Raw genomic sequence first — 20,603 nt, forward strand, 5'->3', positions numbered from 1 at the left:
CTCTTGTCTCCTCTTCTTGTCTCTTCCTAATCCTCTCTCCTCCTGTTTCCTCTCATTTCATCTCCAGTCGTTTCTTCTCATTATTTCCTCTTCTCCTCATTTCCTCGCTACTCTCCTCTGCTCTTGTTTCTTCTCCTCTGCTCCTCTTTTTCCTCTTCTCCTTCCTCCCCCTCTTTTTCCTTCATAAACAATTACATAACTCTATTCCATGACCCCCCCACCCGAATCTTGTACCCACTCCCACGCCATCCGCATCCATTGCGCTGTGTGATCCCCTTCTAGTTTCCATGGTTACCATGTAGGTTGGGGAAGGGGATGAAGAAAGAAATCAGACACACTGTTCATGTGTGTGTTAATATGTGCATGCGCGTGCTTGTCTGTGTGTGCGTGCGTGCGTGTCTCCATGCAGGGTGACTGGAGGTGAATTATTTGAGGACATCGTAGCCCGAGAGTACTACAGTGAGGCCGACGCCAGGTAGGAGCGACGTTTTCAGTACACCACTTTTTTTTCGCTTCTTCTTTCGACAGAAAACTCGTTGAGTGGATTAACTGCACCTGTGCTGCATGCACTAATCCCATTTTGCCTCAAGTGCTTCACGAGGCAAGGCGCCTCCGCTGTAGTGTGGTTTTTTTTTCAAGTGATGGTTTTTCATGGGTTTTACGTACTGCGCATGTGGGAAAGGAGAGCCGCAGTCTTTGAGGTTTTCCCGAACACCGGGAGAAAAGTAAAACACGTCAACATACTCTGAATACACTCACGCAGGAGCTGCTGTCAACCTCAGCTCACGTCCAGTCACTCACTTGTGCACGTCACACGCCACTACACCTGGCCCCGCCTCTTAAAGGCTAATCTAACACAGATGCGACAATACGAGCAGGATTTTGCATACATTTTATGCTTGCAGTTAGGTGTTTTTTTGTGTTTAAATACACTTATGATGTGTTTGAAAAGTGTACTTTAATAGGTTTGAACGTGTTCAAATCCGGTAGGAGGCGTAAAACTATGTATATAAAAAAATGATATGGTGTTGCTATACTGGGTATTTTTACCGTACAGTAAACCCCCAGATATTTGCAGGACATTCAGGTTTGCATTAAATTTTGCCTTTAAATGTTCATAACAGGTGCCTCTCATTTTCCACTACACTTTTCTTTTTCTTCGGGGAAAAAACAGCACATTCCTCTAAGTTTAGATTGGTTTCCTCTTCTTTTTTTTCCACCACCCATGCTGCTTTATATATCTCCTTCCCACCATTAGGCGCCGACTCGCAGGCAGGCTCGACCCACTTGACAGACAGTCGGCGGAGGTACGGGCGCGTGAATGTGACACTTCCCCTTTCAAAGCTGGTGAAAGTGAAGAAGGCAAAAAAGTCCCGACGTTGTAGAAAAAGATGCCTGATAATCGGCATTTAATGAATGACTCGCTTTGAGTTATGACGGCAACTATTGAAATCGGCATATTCTGTGCCGATAAGTTAAATCACGGCAGCGAGAGAGAGAGCAAGAGTGAACGCGTACAGTTGATTAGTGCGCAGTCGACTTATTAAAGCTCACTTAGTGCCATTAGTTTGCTCCATTAGGTTTAATGAAGACAGACCACTCTTTCCAGTAAACGTCTTTGTTTTATTGAGGGTTGTCCCGCATCGGAGGCATGCAAGCAGGTTTGCAGGGCCGGTTTATTCTCGATTCGATTTCTTATTGTAGCACAAGCTTCAACTTGACAAAGTACTACCATTTAAAAAAAAAAAAAAAAAACTTCCACAAATGCAAGTGTTAAAACTCAAACATTTCATTACTAAAAAAAAAAAAAAAATGAAACCGCAAATGTTCACAAACAAGCATTTGGAAAAACCACAACAATCATCATCTTTCAATTATTATTGAAAAACCCATTGAAGACACAAACAGTCCGAAAATGCAAACATGTGAAAATGCTCACGTTCAAAAACATCCAGAAATGCCTAACATCCAAAAACTCAAGCATCCTGAATTGCTAACATTCAAAAATAGAAATGTAATATGCAAGCATAAATTGCAAAAGTTGAAAAAAGGCTGACGTCTGAAAACTCAAACATCTAAGAATTAAAACATCTAAAATTGTTAATATCCCAAACCACTAACATTATAAAGCTAAATTGGAAACAAAAGCATTTGAAAATGCAACCAAAAATGCAAACCTCCAAAAGTGCTACCATCCAAAAACTCAAATATCTGAGAACTTTTAATATCCAAAAATTCAGACATCTGAACACGTTAACATTTGAAAACGAATACATTCAGAGACATAAAGATCATAAAACTCAAACATCTGGAAACTACAATATATGAAAAGGTGCAGCAATTGTAAAGCACACCATAAAAAATGCAAACATCTGAAAAGGCAAACATTCAAAAGCTCAAATGACCGAAAACTCAAAGATCAGAGAACGTTAACACACAAAAACACTACCATCCCAAACGCAAACACCCGAAAATGCTGACGTACAAAAACACCCATTCAAAAACGCAAACATCAAAAATGAAAAACTTTTGAAAATGCTATCATCTAAAAATGATTACATCCAAAAAAGTCAACATCAAAAAACGCAAACATCTGAAAACACTAATATCCCAAAACGCCGTCATCGTAAAACACAAACTTTAAAAATGCAAACATTAATGGAAAAAAAAACAAATCTGAAAACGCAACAATTCAAAAGCTCGAACGAAGAAACTCAAAACATCCAAGAACGCTAACGCATGACAATGTTAGCATCCGAAACTCAAACATCTGAAAATTGTCATCATCCCATATGGCAAATATCAGAAAAGTCAATCATCTGAAAACACTAACATTTGAAAATTGAAATGATCGAAATTATGCAAACAAAAATGATAACCAGCTTCTACAGCTTGCTGCTGATCTAGTACATTTGCGTTTGCATTCTATTTCTTTTGATACATTTTTCGATCAAATGTTATCTTTTAGTGTAGCAGCTGAGGTACTGAAATACACCCCCCCCCCCCCCACACACACACACCCCACTCTCCAGCTTCTTAATGTCAGTCATCAAGGCCAGTTCCCTTCCCGCCACCCACCCTCTCCCTTGGAGACCAGCGGGAAGTGGGACTTCAATTAGCGGTGATAATTAGTCTGAATCACACACCGCACACACGCGCACGCACACACGCACACACGCACACGCACACGCACACACACACCCCCACACACACACACACACGATCAAACCTGGAACTCTTCTCCATCACACCTTGTCAAAATCACTTGCTCCTCACTGTTTGACACACTTAAATCTGTGCACTAGTATTTTTTTTGGTTCTTTTTTTTTTTTAACTCCACTAAGGGGCACATGGTTGATTATTTTTGGTATGGTTATATTCGAGCCATTTTGGCTGTTACATGAATATAGGTCAAATCTGCCCAACAGGTGGCGCGACCTCTCCCCATTCAAAGCATGCAGCAACGTTTCTTTTACGCTGTCTTAGCAACGTTTCTTTTACGCTGTCTTACAAGCGTCCAATAAATTATGATTTGTATGTTTATTTAATCACTTATTTTGCTCCGCCAACATTATCCGCGGAGTTAGCGTTTGACTGTTGCATACTTAGGTGGTTTACACTTTGTGCAAAATTTCTTATTCGTGATTGTTGTATAAATAAATGTGTATTTCAGGCTGAAGTATTTCTTTTTTCCACATATCACCTTTTTGAGAAGGTGCAATTTTTTGTGATTAGATTACAGTCACATTTCAAAAACCTCTTAAGTGGTGAAGTTGTTGCAGAGTTTTTATAGGAGCTTTTGCTGCAACTGAAATGTGTAAAATTATATCACTCTCACTCAGACACCACAATCACTTGTGATGGTGTGAAGCTACATGAATGGTATGCGCATGACACTCCCTAAATTGTTTTTTGGATCGCTGTTTGCTTCCGACTTGGATGGAAATTGGTATGTCAGGAGTGGAGTTCTTGCATATTTCTAGTATGCTTGGTTCAAATGTGATTGCATTTGGACAAAACGTGCAGGACAAGTTCATTTACAAAGTACACCTGGCAATCCAAAAGTCCAAAATGAAGCAAAGATGGCCATTCAAAACCAAAATGGCAGAATGACTGTCTTTCCTGGCATGGCGTCTTGAGGCTTTTTTTCCTAGTCTTGATAGACATGTTTACTCAGTTGCATGTTGCAAAGTGAAACTGACTTGGGAGTTGTTTTTTTTTTTTTTTTAATATTCCGGTAGGACGGGTTTCTGACCAAATGACCCTGAAAAAGCCAGTTCAAAACAATAATTGTGAAATTCTTGGTTGTTTTCGGGCATGGCTTCTTCAGACTTTTTTTGTGTGACTACTCATGATAGACATGCCTACCAAGTTTCATGTTGCTATGATAAACTAGAATGTCTCCTCCAAACCAAAATGGCAGACTTCCTGTGTCTTTTCAGACATGAGTTCTTGAGACTTTTTGTGGGTCTACTCAGCATAGACATCCCTACCAAATGTCAGGTTGCCAGGTGAAACTGCCTTCAAGGGCCGACATTTTAAAAAGTAAAATGTTCCGATCAGGCGAGGTAGTCTTTGAAGAACGCCTGGATAAATGGCCAAAAGACCCCAATGATGGTCAGTTCAAGCCAAAATAGCGGACTTCTAGAGTCTTTTTTATGCGTGGCGTCTCAAAACTTTTTTGTCTACTCATGATAGACACGCTAACCCAAGTTTATGTTACTAAGTGAAAGTGTCGTCAGGCTGGATTTTTGAAAACATTCCAATTGGACGAGTTCGTCTGAACGTCCATTCTCATCTGCATAACCACACAAGTGCAAAATTTGGTAAATTTGGGGTTTTGTGAAAGTCCTCAAAATGGCTATTTATTTTGGCTAAGAATAGTCCAAATCGTGTCTATTGTTTATTATATTATGCCTTATACAAGTAAATAGAAGGATGTAAAAGGACGTGAATGTGCAATAGGAAGATTTCTGGGTTGATCCTTGTTAAGAAATGGATTTTGGTGCAAGTTGACACACACACACACGCACACTCCCGTACAGCTCTCTCTCTCAGTCCTCCCACTCACTAGACACTCTGTGGGTGTGAATCCTGCAGGCTGCGTGTCTCTGAGCGCCTGCTATTAGTCACATATTCTGCACATTACACTCGCTCATTGCACCTTGTCCACACACACACTTGCATACACGCGGACGCACACGCACACACACACACGCACTTGCACACACACATGTATCTCTTTCCGTGTAGCGCTGGAAAAATAGCCTGGCACCAGTTCTCTGTGTCCTCCGTGATTCACTTTCATCCGATACATAAGCGTTCCATTTAGCTTTCGTCCTCAAATAGCTTCCTCCGCTCTGATACAGTAGATGCCGTGCTTCAATGAATCGCAGCATGTGTTGCCCACTTGAACTACTAAACACCCCACCCCCAAATGAAACACTGCCTTTTTTCATCATTAAGCGGTACTCTTTGGTCTGGTATGCTACACACTGATGAAATGATTAGCTTCTAAGCGTAATAAATAAAACCAAATATACTTGAGACTTTTCTGCGGGTCTACTCATGATAGACATGCCTACCAAATTTAATGTTGCACAGTGAAACTAGTGAAACTAAAATGGCCGCTACAAAGCAAAATGGCAGACTTCCTAGCATGGAACTTTTCAGGCATGGCCACTTGAGATTTTTTTGTGGGTCTGTTCATGAGAGACACATCATCCAAATCCTTTTTTTTAAAGGAAAATTCTAGAGGCCGCTTCTGTGCAAAAATGTGTGCTTCAAACACAAGTGGCAGACCTCCTATGTGTGTTCAGGCACGGCTTCTTGAGATTTTTTTTGTAGGTCCATTCCTGATATACATACTGACCAAATTTCATGTTGATAAGTTAAACTGTCTTTGGCGGCTGAATTTTTAAATATTCTTCCAGAGGATGCAACTGGGCGAAAAGAGTTGTTGCATACTAAAATGGAAGAGTTTCCTGTGTCTTTTCAGGCACGGCTTTTTGAGAATTTTTTTGTGGGACTATTCATGATATACACGCCTACCAAATTTTTTGTTGCCAGGTCAAACTGGCTTTGGGGGCGGAATTTTCAAATCAAATTCTAGGGGGTGCGTGCGACTGAGCTAAATTGGCCGTTTCAAACAAAAAATGCATCATTCCTCCATTCCTGTGTTTTTTCCGTCATCGTTTTTTTTTGTGGGTCTACTCATAGTAGACACATCTACCAAATTTCATGGTGCTAGGTGAAACTGGCTTCGGGGGTTGAGTTCACTCTCGTGTTGATTTTTTTTTGCGCTCAGTGTCATCAATTTGTCTGTAGACCTTTAGAAAGGACACAAGGAATTGGAATTTATGGCCCTCACCTTTACAATAATGTCAGTTTGTCCTCAACTACATTATCTGTGATAGATGTGACAGATATAGAGAGAGAGATACACGGACGGACAGAGAGACAGACGGACAGACAAACTAGATTGCATCTCAGGTCTCAGTGTGCAGCAATCGCATGCATGGCCTAGCTTTAGTTCACACCCAGCGTCACATCCACAACATTGTGCGTGTGCGTGCATGCATGTGTATATCAGATCATATCTCCCACAGCTGGATTCACCCAGGCAATGTACAGACCTACATATAAATTTATTTGAGACATCACCATATTTGATTAGAGTATACCATTTTTATGTTATAGATGTTTTTGTTGTTTTCCACAAATAATGTTACCTGATTGAATGTACAGTATTAAAAAAAAACAACAACCTCAAAGTGACATTTTGGTTGGTTTTGCATACAGTCACTGCATCCAGCAGATCCTGGAAGCTGTGCTTCACTGCCATCAAATGGGCGTTGTGCATCGAGACCTGAAGGTGAGTAACGCAGGGGAACATTCCATTCTTGGAACACAACATTTCTGGAGCCACAAGTTCCCGTGGACGCTTCTTTTTGTTTTGGGCACCGCAACATTTACACCAGAGCTAGGTAAACATTTGTTCTCAAGGGCCAGTAACATAACGTGTGAAAGATGCAAAAATGTTTTATTTCCATAATAAAATAGTAATTCCCTCAGTTTTTAAATGAATCACTAGATAAATAGGTAAATAAAACACATCAATGTGTCTGTATCATAGTTTACCTTAATAATGAAATAATAATTTACTATTTTAAAAATGGATTCTATTTAATTAAAAAGGTAATTAAATAATTTGTAATTAAGTAACCTTTATGGATGTAAAATATTTTACATTAAAAAGTAATTTAGAAAATTTTCAATTAAATTTAATTAAATTAAACTACATATGTATAATAGTTTGCTTAAATGCTCAAATGATTCACCATTTTTTAATTATTAATTAATTACTACATTTCATTATACAAATTATATTATAATTACCCACTTATTCAAGATAAAGTATTATAATGTGCATGTATAATGGTTAACCTTAATAATAAAATAATTATTCACCATCAAAATTAGTTCATTAATAATAATAAATTATAATAATAAATAAAATATATTATAAATGGACAATTATTTTATGAAAAACATACTGTAGTTAATGTGCGTGTATATTTACTCATTTTGTAATTTAATTTAATTAAGTCATTTTTAAGTATTTCATGGAAGACAAATGGTTCAAATTGTATTTATAGTACTTTAATAGTAAATTCACTCATTTGTACATTTTGATTGACGGAATAACTTTTCTAATTATTTCCGCAACTATTATATTATAGCATTATAACGTTAAAGTTTTAACCTTAAAGCTAACCAAAACTGCAGCACCTACAGACTAGGGATGGAAACAGTTTTTACTTTATTCCTAAAGTGCCACGTCCACTAATAGAAACCCCCGCCCCCATTTGTAGTAAATAAACACTCCCCAAGTGATGATTTGTGGTAAAATAGTCAAACAGAATTAAAATGTGACTTTTCAGAGTCCCTCATTTGAGATGGTGCTATTCTTGTTGAGAAAAAAAAAAGTCTGCGATGTCAGGAGAGCAACAGTAGGGGGGCCAAGTGGGGATAGAGGCCCATTATTAGAGTCTCTTCTGACAGAGAATAATGAGACGCGCTATTATCTGGGCCACCGAGATTGAGCCTATACAGCAACAGCACACCGTGTCAGACTGAAGGCGTAGGGAAAGGGGATGGGGGGGGGGGGGGTTGACGAAGTGAAATGTGTCATGTCTTTAAATAGCATCCATCTTTGTGTTTTGTGTCTGCTGTGTTGATGTGCAAACCCTCCAGCCAGAGAACCTGCTCCTGGCCAGCAAATGCAAGAACGCGGCAGTGAAACTGGCCGACTTTGGCCTGGCTATCGAAGTGCAGGGGGACCAGCAGGCCTGGTTTGGTAGGTAGACAAAACAGAAAAGACACACAAGACACATACACAGCATTACACAACAGCAATAACAACGACATTCACTCATCATTTCAGTGCGGCGCACTTGTGGGACACATTCAACTGTGTGAAATGTTGCTGCATGCTTTGAATTGAGAAAAAAAAAAACAGTGCCATCTGATGGATAAATATAAACACACCATTGTCCAATATCAATAGCAAAACAGACTTATTTTAAGTAGCAAGTCACCCATGTGGTAGATAGTAAATGGGGTGAAATGTGGCTGTATGCTTGGATGGAGAAGGAAGAAGGAATGGCGCCATCTGATGGACAAATGTAAGCATACGATTGTCAAACATCAAGAGCGACACAATTATTATTAAAGTAGCAAAAGACGCTTAAGGTAGACTCTAATGCATGCAAAATATTGCTGCATGCTTCGAATGGAGAAGAAATAGTGCCATCTGCTGGACAAATATAAAATCACTGTTGTCTAATGTCAGTAGCGACACACTTATACCATTTAAGAGGCGACGCAACCTTGACGTAGACCAAAAATGGTGCAAAATGTTGCTGCATGCTTTGAATAGAGAAAAATAACTGTGTTATCTGGTGGACTAATAAACACACCATTATCAAATATAAATAGAGACACACACTTATCTTTTAAGTAACAATGTACCCTTGAAGGAGGCAGTGAACGGGGACAAAATGTTGCTGCGTGAATGGTGAAGAAATAGTGTAATCCGATCGACAAATACATATAAACATAACTTTGCCCAACATTAATAGCAACACTCACTTATCATTTCAGTTGCAATGCACCCTTGTGGGACACATTAAAAAGCGTGAAATGCTGCATTCTTTGAATGATGAAAAATTAGCACCATCTGGTTGACAAATTTAAACACAACACATGAACTAATATCAAAAGCCACGCGTGTCTCTTTTCAGTTGCAAGGCACCATTTTGGGAACAGTGAAGTGTGTTGAATGTTGCTGCATGCTTTGAATCCGTGACAAGCTTAACAGTACCGAAAACTGGACTTGACATTTCTGCTTTCTTTCCTTCATGTCGTTATCTGTAGGCTTTGCTGGCACACCAGGGTACCTGTCCCCTGAGGTCCTGAGGAAGGAGGCATATGGCAAACCTGTGGACATCTGGGCCTGTGGTGAGCTCCACTTACCATTAACACACCCTACTTTACACACGAGACGAGTCTTTTGACTTACAATCAAGTGTGTGTGTGTGTGTGTGTGCGTGCACATGTGTTGTGTCAGGGGTGATCCTCTACATCCTGCTGGTGGGTTACCCTCCTTTCTGGGACGAGGATCAGCACAAGCTGTACCAGCAGATCAAGGCCGGGGCCTACGACGTGAGGGAACAGACTCGTCTCCTCTCTCCTCTTCTTTTGCTTCCTTCGTCATTCATGTTCTCATTTCCTCTCTCCGTGCTTCCTTTTTGTCTCCTCATCTTATCTATCTAGCTTTTGCTTTTATTTTCTCGGCTTCCTGTCGTAGGTTGTAGTAGGTAAATATTTAGGTTGGTAATAGGTAGGAAAGGAGATGGGTAGGTAGATAGATAGGTAGGTAGGTGCTAGATGGGTAAAAAAAAAAATGCAACGGCGCGCTCTGTAGATTGGTACTTTGTCGGTAGGGAGCTAGGAAAGTAGATGGGTTGGTATTGTAGGTACTTTACTAGGTTGAGAGGTAAGAAAGGCATTTGACAATTATTTGGTAGGTAGGTAGGTAGGTACTTCGGAGGAAAGTAAATGAGTAGGTGGGTATGTAGGAAAGTAAAAACTATGTACAATACAATTGTATTTATATAGCGCATTTCACAACAGCTACAGCTGTAACAAAGCACTTTACATACAACAACAAAATAGCCATAATACAACAAGTGAAAGCAAAAAATGAACACAAAACACTATATACAATAGACACCGGAATTTGCTGTTAGGTGAGTTGGTAGGGAGGAAAGTAGGTAGCTTTGAAAGTGGATGTATACTGTAGATAGGAAAGTAGATGGGTAGGCAGGTAGGTAGGGAGGTACAGATGTATGAAAGTAAATGGGTCGGTAGGTCAGTAGAGGATGGATGAGTAGGTAGGTCGTTGAAAAGGTGGGTTGGTAGGAAGCTCAATGAAATGTCATCCCTCGCACTAGCTTGCTGTCTTTCTTTCCCAAAATGTCCTCTCTGTGGCTTTTCTGTTGCGTTTCTTCCACTTTGTTGTTCTCATGTTTCCACTCACTTCCTCCGGTCTGGTTTCCTCTCCTTTCTCACTTCCCAGCTGTGCCGCTGTTTCTTTTTTTGGTCGCCGTTACGTAACTCGGCGCTCTCATTCATATTTCAGGGGGTGGAAGCCTCCCCCTCGGGTCACTTTTTTAACTGCCTGCCAACGACTTCAGCAGCATTACATATACTTCTAACCTGAACTCAGACGCATTACTTAACATGAGATCACTTCCTCTGTTGCGAAAGAAAAAAACACACCACGTTGTTATAAAATGATTCATATTGTTTATGATTATCATCACATTCTATACTAGTGTGCTTTCTGTGGCCTTTTAGTTCCCTTCTCCAGAGTGGGACACGGTAACCCCGGAGGCCAAAAACCTGATCAACCAGATGCTGACCATCAACCCGGCCAAGAGGATCACCGCCCAGGAGGCCCTCAAGCACCCGTGGGTCTGCGTAAGTGTCACATACAGCACAGTGGGCCTCGTCACTATCTTGATGTATGCTGTGGAGTCCGGCCTGGTTCTAATTGTGTTCTTGTTATAATAGCAACGTTCCACGGTGGCTTCCATGATGCACAGACAGGAGACGGTGGAGTGCCTGAAGAAGTTCAACGCCAGGAGGAAACTCAAGGTCTGCCGGCCTCGCTCGTTTCTCCTCAGTCGTCTCCAGCCTTTTCATTTTCTTGATCTGTTTTCACGTCGCCATCACGTTCCTTTTGATTCTATTTCAGTCCACACTTCATCTTTCCTGGTCACACCACACGACAAACAAATGAGAGTCTGCGGTGCTTTGTTTCCTTTCCTGAATGAGTTGTTGCATTTGCTTCTCATTTCTAGTTTTAGTTCAAATTCATTTATTTTCAATTTATTTATATTTTCTATATGTCTTTTACCTTATTTAGGTTTGTATGTATCACTCCATATATATATATCTATATATCTATATATGTATATATATATAGATATATATATACTTATATATATATGTATATATAGCTATATATAGATATATATATATATATATATATATATATATATATATATATATATATATATATTTACAATTTTTTTTATAGCTGTAGCACTATTGTTTTTTTTTTACAATTTTTTGTTTAATTTTTTTGTATTTATTTGTAGTCATTTGTGTATTTTATTAGTTGTAGCACCACCCTTTTATGATTTTTTTTTCACAATTCATTATATCGCACTGCTTTTAAAATTTGTGTTATATGTTTTTTAATTGAATATTTGTCTTAATTTTTTTACCACACCAACTGCAAGCTTTGTTTGTCTGAGAGAGACATGTAGCGCCACAACAAACACACTGCATGTGCATGACATCTGTTTTAAATATTTATGAAATTTAAATTTGTCTCTCCTTGAACCTTTTTTTTAAAAATTGTGTTTTGTTTCCCATCCAGGGAGCCATCCTCACCACCATGCTGGTCTCTCGGAATTTCTCCGGTAAGTCTCCCCCTCACACGAGTGAGTCACTTCCCTTCACCACTAGAAGAACCGTGCATGAGCTGGACTTATGCTAAGAGGGCAGATCACACTTTGGCTTTGGGAGGATCATGTCACCATTTTGGAGGACAATCACACTACTTGCCTCAATATTTATAAATATAGAAATGTTAAAATGTCGGCATGATCCTCTGCAAGCATCCATTGACGCACGTGTATTGTGTGTTTTTCTTTTTCCATGTCAGCTGAAATGTTTGTCCCAAACACTTTCCGGTGACTCTTTCCCACACAGATGGGGTCGGGGGATGTCGGATGTGGGTGGGCATGTCTATTTAAACGTTTTATCGCTGTTGAATTGTGAATGACTATCACCTTGACAGGGAATTTTGCCCCCCTGTAACCTTCATTTTCGCAGCTTGCTTGAATGGCTCTGACTTCTGTCTCATATTTGTGTGCATGTACAGTATCTCACAATATGCTTAAGTATGTTTCAATGGGACAACACTGAATAAATGCCACTTTGCTACAATTTAATGTACAGTGGAACCTCGGGTTTCGTGATTCATCTGTTCCATAAAGTCTGACAAAAATCAGACTGTGCAAAAACTGAAACAATATTTCCCATAGGAAATAATATAAACTCAATTTATGCATTCCAGTCTCCCAAAAATATGAGCAAAACAGACATTTTATAGAGCTCAACTGACGTTTTACGTAAGGAAAACAATGTTAGATGATATAAATGTCTAATAAATTGGATAAATGAACGTTTAACATATGGTTTACCTTTATTGAATACTCTTGATGTGATCTGAGTAAGCCACCATGTGTCCCAAGAAATTGTGATTAAACTGTTATTATATTGCAAGCTTTTATTTTGAACGTCTGACTTTTGACAGGATATGTTACACCAATATTGCCCGAGTGTTGCCAAGCAGACCGGGAGAGTTGACAGTGCTTGCTTTGTAAATAAAAGCTTGCATTTTGGAATCCTCTTTGCCATCCGTTGAACCCTTTTTACACAATTTACAAGGTGCTGTGGGTGAACACACATTGATTCTGGAAAATGAATGGCCGAATCAAAATTTTAGATTCAAAAATTTGCCAAAAAACAGAATTGTACGAAAACTAAAGCGTACGAAAACCAAGGTTCCACTGTAGTCGGTGTAAAGCTTGTATAACAGTCTAAATTGAATGTCCAGACAAAATAATTCAACACACATTTATTCATGTCCAAACCACTGGCAACAAAAGTGAGTTGACCCGTAAGTGAAAATGTCCAAATTTGGCCCATTTAATCTTTGTTTTGTGACAGAGTCTCAGATGTGAATGGGGAACAGGTGTGTTAAGTTTTGCATTACCGCTATCAAACTCTCATACTCACTGGAAGTTCAATATGGCACCTCGTGGCAAATTTTGGAACATTGTGAGATACTGCATCTCTGCTAAAAGACGAAATGGAGTTATGATTTTTTTTAGTGGGGGATTATGGTCGACTGCTATGGTTTATAACAAATAACACCCAGTAGTTGTCTGGGTTGGGGTTGTTTGTGTGCTACTTCTGCCTCTCTGCCTGTCTTCTTCTTCGCTCTCGACCACATTTCTCTTTGCCGTTCTCAGGAAGTGTCTCAGCATCATAATTGTCAGGTGACTCAGAGAGAGAGAGAGAGAGAGAGAGAGAATGAGAAATGTATTTAAAGGTGATGTATTATGCCTTTTTCTTTCACAATTTAAAACCGTTCCATGGTGTCTTTAATAACGTCTGATGGTTCACCCCGGCCAATTTCGAGTACGACTTTGTTACCATGACAACGGGGGAAAGGGTGGCGAAACTAGGGCGTTGCAACTAGGCGAGCGGCCTCTACTTGCAGAGTATGTGGTTAGAGTGTTTTGCGGATTCGTGCATGTGGTGCATGCAGACACGTTGCCAAACACAACTACCCTGCCACTGCGTCGACAATGTCAACAAACAGTCAGGTACTGTTTTGTAGTCATTTTTTTAGAATTAGTACCTTTATTACCATTGCACAGTGTTCAGCAAAATAAATGCATTGTCTGTGCATCCAGCAAAGCTCAGTACAGTTCAGTTTACCTTTAGGACTTGACATAGATAAACAGATGTTTTTTTTCAAGAATAAAATGCATAATATTACAAGAATAATTTATTTTTTAAAATCCACATGTTAAAATTTGACTTTCTTCCCTGATTGAATTTTGACATCAATATCAAAATATTTCAACATGATCTCAATACGACTTTCTTCACGTTAGACTATGACTTTTCACTGCGACAAAATATGTCTTTGTTGTTCCAAAGAGTACATTTTTTTAGATAAGATTTTTTTTTCTCTTAACATAACTTTTATTTTTTTCTGCAAAAAATAGGAATCTGCTATTGCATTATGACTTCTTTGCTGAAAAGTAAGCAGCTTTTGAGCTTTACTTTTTGGTTCAAATGGTAGTTGCATTTCATTGGTATTAGAATCATGAGGGAGTCGTTGGGGAAAAAAATAATCTCCCCTAAACTCAAAAAGTTTGACAACTATTTTTATACAAGCCATTAAAAAGTCACTTTTCCCATAAAATGTTGACTTTAAACATCCTTTCTGGAAAATGTTGCACATGAACATTTAGGCAACAGCTTCCCTGAGCTCATGTTATATGAGTCACACGTTACACAAAACCCAATATTGTAACACAAATGCCACTTGCTTCCACGTTTTCATTAAGGCGTGCCTAATATATTGCCGAGAGTCTCACCGAGCGGGCAGTCTTATTGCTTTGAGATTCAATAAGATCATATCCGCGCAAGATGTGACGGCTGTTTTCAAAAGAGAAACTTTGTTTCCGTTCATGTTGGCTTTTTTCCACTGTTACTTTAATAACACGTTTTTAGGTTTGTTTTATTATTTATAGTTTTACTTCTACTTTGATCTAATTTTATTAATATTCATTTTATGATTTTTTTTTTCCCCCGCCTGTCATAGTTTTTCAGGATCCGATATTAGCGGTGGGCCAATGGCCCTGGGCCAGTATGGCACTGTGTAAAATCTGTGGGATTTATACAGTGTCTTGGCAATTTAAAACAAATTGAGATTAGAAAAAAATAGTGCAATAGTGGTCTAAGTCCAAACATCCGCCAAATCCGTATTTTGTAATAATAAATAACATTAACTTGTACTAACATGCCGATGCACTGGCACTCAAGTTAAGGCCCAACTTTCTTCTATCAATCCCTGGAATTTACTTTCTGGGATGTTGGTCCACTATTCCACTGATGAATTAGGAAAAAAATGCTGAGTACAATAATGGATGTGATAATGTCTTTTCTCTGTTCATTTCTGCAGTTAACTTCAAAATGACAAAAATTTTTAGTTTTTTTGCGATGTTGACCAGCCAGTGGGAAGAAAGCTAACAATTACGTCTCCCTCTCTCTCTCTGACAGTTTTGACCTGACAGACGTTGTTGTCTTGTGTGTCACTCAAAACGTTGCCGCCCGCCTTGTGATTGGACGTTCAACTCTCTTTGCCCTCCCACTTCCTGTCGCGCTCATTTCCGTCCTCGCCACGTAATCCTCTCTTTCCCACCTGTGTGCGTGCGTGGTCGGCTGTTGACAGTGGGCAGCAGGCAGACCACCGCTCCGGCCTCTGTGGTTCCGGTCTCGGTCACTGCGGGTACCACAGCGGGTACCGCCGCGGGGCTGGTGGAACAAGGTAGCGCACGGCGGCACGACCCGTGGGCATGCCGTCTCCTTGCCCCCGCCCCCTTTCCTCTTTGTCTTTTTGCTCCATCTCAGCATGGGAGCTCAGAGCATGCTGGCTGACCATGTGGACTTCTGCATTTGCATCCTTAGCAGGCCTTCTATCTCGTGTCCAATTTTTATATTTTGAGATGAAATAATGCTAAACCTTTATTAACATGTATGAATAGGTTTCAAGTCAATGTCAAGAATCATATTCAATGATCAAAGAAAAGCTATTAGAACAGTTATTGAATCGAAATATACTTTTATTTTTTTCCACATTAATACTGTAATTGGAGTTGAAAAAGTACAAATTGGAGTTGAAAAAATACGATTAATCGCGATCAATTATAGAAAACTGAGATTAATTAGTTAAAAAATTGCAATTTCTTGACAGCACTAATATATATATATATATATTCCAATTACAATTCCCCCCCCCCAAAACTTTCAAGAGGGTGCTACTGAGTTGCAAAACATTTTCACAAAGCTACGCATGTTGAAAACAATAATAACAATAAATTACATAAATTTCACGTTAATCAGATTGATTTATTTTAGCCCAAATCAGCCACTGTAGTCTTAAAGTTTCAGATAATGGAAATATGATATTTCAAGTGTACCACATTGAAGTGAAGCTTACTCTACTGCTTTAGATGGAAGGCCGGGCTATGCATCATTACTTGACTTCGTGTGTACTAAAAAAACCCACCTTCATCATCATCATCCTCATGATCATCATCATCATCATCATCATCATCACACTTGCCTCACAGCATGGCTTGCACCCATGCAGAGTGCCTCCTCCTCCTGTCCCCTGTTTTCTCTTCCCTCCATCCTCTTCCTTTTATATTCTATCACCAACATCGTTTTCCCTTCTTCCTTTCTTCTTCTCTTCCTCCATCATTATTCCTTCTCTCTCTCTCTCTTGCTTTCCTCTGGCTAACAAAAGGACGCTGGGTCTTAAGGATGGAACTTCCCGGGAGCTGAGGGGTGAATGCTGCATGGAGTGGGTGGTGGGGGCACCATGATGATGGTGGAAAGGGCTATGAGGGGATTTGTGGTGCATGTCAACACTGTTGAAGATGCGAGGCTGGGCTGGTTCTTACTCAGATGCCCAATAAATAATCCCAAGTGAACATACAGTATACTCTTGGGCCAATGAGTGCGGCTTTCATCACCACGGGACACTCAGGTATTGCGGTATTACGTGAGTGGACGAAGCAAAGCCCGGAGTATGGGAAAAACATGCGCTCCTAAAACCAATAAAATCATTTTTACTCGTGGAGGCAGCACTTTGTACTCTCCACTAAATATTGTACGCTTTGCACACTTTGCTTCCTACAATACAGTTCGTACTCTACACTTTGTAGTCGACACTTGGTACCACAGTTATTATAGCTTGCCCGTCCCTGTTTTTGAGTCAAAAAGGGACCACCAGTGTAAACAAACTGCTGCATTTGACAGTCCAGCGCACCAAAGCAGTGACACTGTCCTTGTTTCCACGAAGCCCCATTGGGACCCTCTGCACAGCCCCCACCCTTCATCTCTTTGAGCGCCAATCAAACATTTATAGTGGGCTGCCTCCCCCTATCAGTCTCAACATGAGCCACTGTCTTGCATATTCCCACTCGCAAATAGAAACAGCGTCTACTCAGACGTGTGGCCTAGAAAAAGTTGCCCCTACCCCTGCGCTTTTATACACATGTGGATCCCCCTTGATCCACGCCCATCCTTGCCTCTAGTGCTGCGTATCATGAACTGATGAACTTTTTTTGTTTTTTTTTTGTTTGTTTTAATCTCTTCCTCCTGTTTTTCTTCTTGCTTCATGTGTAATTTGTGCAAAGGTAAGGAGAAAACCCTGGCTTCCCTCAGCCTCCCACCTGTGCTGCCTTTTTGTTTTGTTTTTTTACAGCTTGTGTCTTGGAGCGGCCCCTTGAATACAAGACGACACTTTTACTATTCTTCTTCCCTCTTAGGTTGAAGCAGTGGATCCCAACCACTGTGCCGCAGGGAATTATCCAATTTCACTTGATTGGTCCGAAATTTTTTTTATTCACTACAACTAACGTCTCTTTGTTCATCTATTTATACCAATGACATAGATTGACAGGCAGAACAAGGAAATGCTCTTCCAAAAGATGGCAAAAGATTCACTTGAACCTGTTACCATTCATCAGAGGTGGAAAATCCAGGTCCAGAAAGTAAAAACCCTGCCACAGTTCGGCTTTAGCCACAGGTGCTTCTAATCAACTGAGCTCATTTACCTGCCAGTTGAAGAGAAGCACCTGTGGCTTTAGCTTTTTCGTACAAAAGAATATTTCTCAAAAAGCCCACAAATCAATTTGTGAGTAAACTGAGACAGGATCATCATTATTTCAGCCTACACTGCAAGTTCACTGTAAAAAGGGCTTTAAGTGCCGCACGAAGCCAGGAAAAGATATGCATGCGGCTCACGAGTCGTAGGTTGGCCATGCCTGATATAGCGCCTCCGTGGTGGCGAACGTTGCAACTGCAGTGAAAATACGCTGCTGCTGCCGCCGCAGAGGGAAATCAATCGTGCTGTGTTGAGAAATATCATTTGCTCTGGCTGGAGGCGGGCACGCAATTAGCTGGAGGCGGGCGCCTTGCAATTTTGAATGCAGGAAAAACCCTGACTATAATTCTCTTGCATGTGTAATTTGACAGTAATTTAAACGTTAAAACAACACATATATGTCGGAAAATGAAAAAGTGAAGCGCTCTGAATACTTTTAAACCTCAAGTTGGAAGGATACAATTACAAACTCCCAAATCAGATAGACTTTTAAAATGAATACTTAAGAGGTTCGTAATAATTAATAGAAGACATTTTCTTAATTAGAATCAGTTTATTTGATTGACTGTGGGGAAAATGTAAAACCCCCTTTTTTTTTTGTAACTTTATATGAATGGGATCGTTGAATCTGTCTCTGAGTATCCTGAACTCCTGTTTGCTCCATCTCTACTTATAGATGGGAACTTCATGAAGAATTAAAACCTCTTATTCCTTTTGAAAAAAACAAACAAACATTTGAATAGCTTCTAAATTGTAAATTAATATATGTAAGTGGCAAAGAGAGACAGAAAGAGAGTGAGAGAAAAAAAAGAGTATCACAAATAGCAGGCTTTTATGTAAGGCTGGCTGCTGACGTGATTGTGTGTGATTGGACTTGGAAATCCACTCAGAACCTTCAAAAAATATATAAAATAAAAGTAAAGTTAAAAGGTCACAGAAGAATGATGACCAGAGAGCGAGTTTAAGAGACAGTTTTCCTTATCACATAGCAGCATGAAATGTGGTAAGCATGTCCGTCATGGGTATCCATCCTTCTATTCATTTTCTGAACCACTTATCCTCAAGACGGACTAAAAGGTCTCACGGCTTCATGCCTGGAAACGCGCAGGCAGTCTGACATTTCGGTCTGAAGGCGTCATTTTTTGCTCATTTTGTACATTTCCAGGGCTCTTGCAAAAACCAAGTTGTCCAACCAGAATGTTTTGAAAATTCAGCCCCCAAAGCCAGTTCCACTTAGCAACATATTGGTAGGCATATCCGTTATGAGTAAACGCACCAAAAAGTCTCAAAAACCCATGTCCATAAAGATCTGCCATTTTGGTTTTGAGTGGCCATTTTAGGGTCATTCTATACATTTTCATGGGTCCTTCAAAGACAAATTCCTTGAGATTTTTTTCCAATTACTACCAAATTCGAACCATGTATACTAGCCAGATGGACAACACTAGATATGTAATGTTATGATGGTCATGTTTTACTGTTTTCTTTTGTGTACTACAAAGTTATTGCATGGTGTGTATTGGGAGTAGGCACTGATTTGACGGCGTTCGCCTGTTCGCTCACCGTCTCTGCATTGTGTTTGTTCTTGCAGCAGCCAAGACTTTGCTGAACAAGAAGGCCGACGTCAAGGTAAGCGGTCTCCACTCGCTTTTTCTTCTTTCTCTCCTTTTACTGCTTTCTACTCCTTCCCCCTGTGTCATTTTGTCCTTTTATAGTAATCCCCCGCTATTTAATGCAGACTGGGGCTAAGCCCTGCTGCGAATTGCGAAAAATGCAAGTAATTGGCAACGCCCCTAAAAATCTTTAGAATTGCCTATATGAATTGTTTAAACTGTATATACCACAAACTAGAATCCCAAAGGAATTAAAAGAATGCACCTCCTGAACTTTCTTGAACAACCCAGGCTAAACTTAGCTCCTCTCCAGTATACAAAGATTAACTGAGATGTGCTGAACTCACTTCTACTTTCTGGACACTACTACTGTACTACTTTTCTAATTAGGCAGGGCTTGGGTGGTATCTTATTAGGTTTAAGGAAGAACACGAAAAACGCAAATACTCTTGATGAGTTGGTGTTGCTGTTGTTGTTTTTTTTTTTTTTACAAAAAGATGGGTATAGTTTCCTCAGAAAAAAAGTGAACAGGTCAGCATTACATTATTACATGGAATTAGTTTTTTTTATAATGATTTTTCCTTAAAGTGGAAGTCAACCCAAACATATATTTTTTCAAGAATATGTTCTATGCAGCCTACTAGTTGAAACAAGGCATATTGCGTTTGTGGAATAAGAGTTAATTCTCCCGTTTTTAGCCATCTGTGGGGGGCGGCCATTTTGTCACTTTTGTCACCTGCTCAGGTAACGACCAATCGTGGCTGACCTGTTTTCTGAAGCTGAGTCATGATTAGTCGTCACCTGAGCCCTGAGCAGTTATGATGTCATTTTCAGTTGACAGAAGTGACAAAATGGCCGCCCCCTGACATGGCAAA

The 20,603-nt window shown here is 39.8% G+C and overlaps 1 protein-coding gene across 29 annotated transcripts in view; it reads left to right on the forward strand.

Moving 5' to 3' along the window:
* Positions 1 to 20,603, forward strand: part of camk2b1 (calcium/calmodulin-dependent protein kinase (CaM kinase) II beta 1) — a 43,643-nt gene that overhangs the window by 5,952 nt on the left and 17,088 nt on the right. For 9 of the 29 annotated variants that reach the window (XM_086030676.1, XM_086030646.1, XM_086030651.1 and 6 more), the window contains exons 5-14: positions 410 to 475; positions 6,802 to 6,874; positions 8,257 to 8,359; positions 9,439 to 9,522; positions 9,632 to 9,726; positions 10,924 to 11,046; positions 11,140 to 11,223; positions 12,014 to 12,056; positions 15,674 to 15,769; positions 19,707 to 19,744. In XM_086030676.1, the coding sequence (XP_085886802.1) occupies positions 410 to 475; positions 6,802 to 6,874; positions 8,257 to 8,359; positions 9,439 to 9,522; positions 9,632 to 9,726; positions 10,924 to 11,046; positions 11,140 to 11,223; positions 12,014 to 12,056; positions 15,674 to 15,769; positions 19,707 to 19,744 (805 nt within the window). The remainder of the gene's footprint in view (positions 1 to 409; positions 476 to 6,801; positions 6,875 to 8,256; positions 8,360 to 9,438; positions 9,523 to 9,631; positions 9,727 to 10,923; positions 11,047 to 11,139; positions 11,224 to 12,013; positions 12,057 to 15,673; positions 15,770 to 19,706; positions 19,745 to 20,603) is intronic. The other 20 variants (XM_086030656.1, XM_086030665.1, XM_086030661.1 and 17 more) reach the window with 3 other exon arrangements.

Source organism: Filicampus tigris, chromosome 5 (genome assembly GCF_054856515.1).
Source record: "Filicampus tigris isolate MCC_2025a chromosome 5, RoL_Ftig_1.0, whole genome shotgun sequence".
NCBI classification, from domain to species: Eukaryota; Metazoa; Chordata; class Actinopteri; order Syngnathiformes; family Syngnathidae; genus Filicampus; species Filicampus tigris.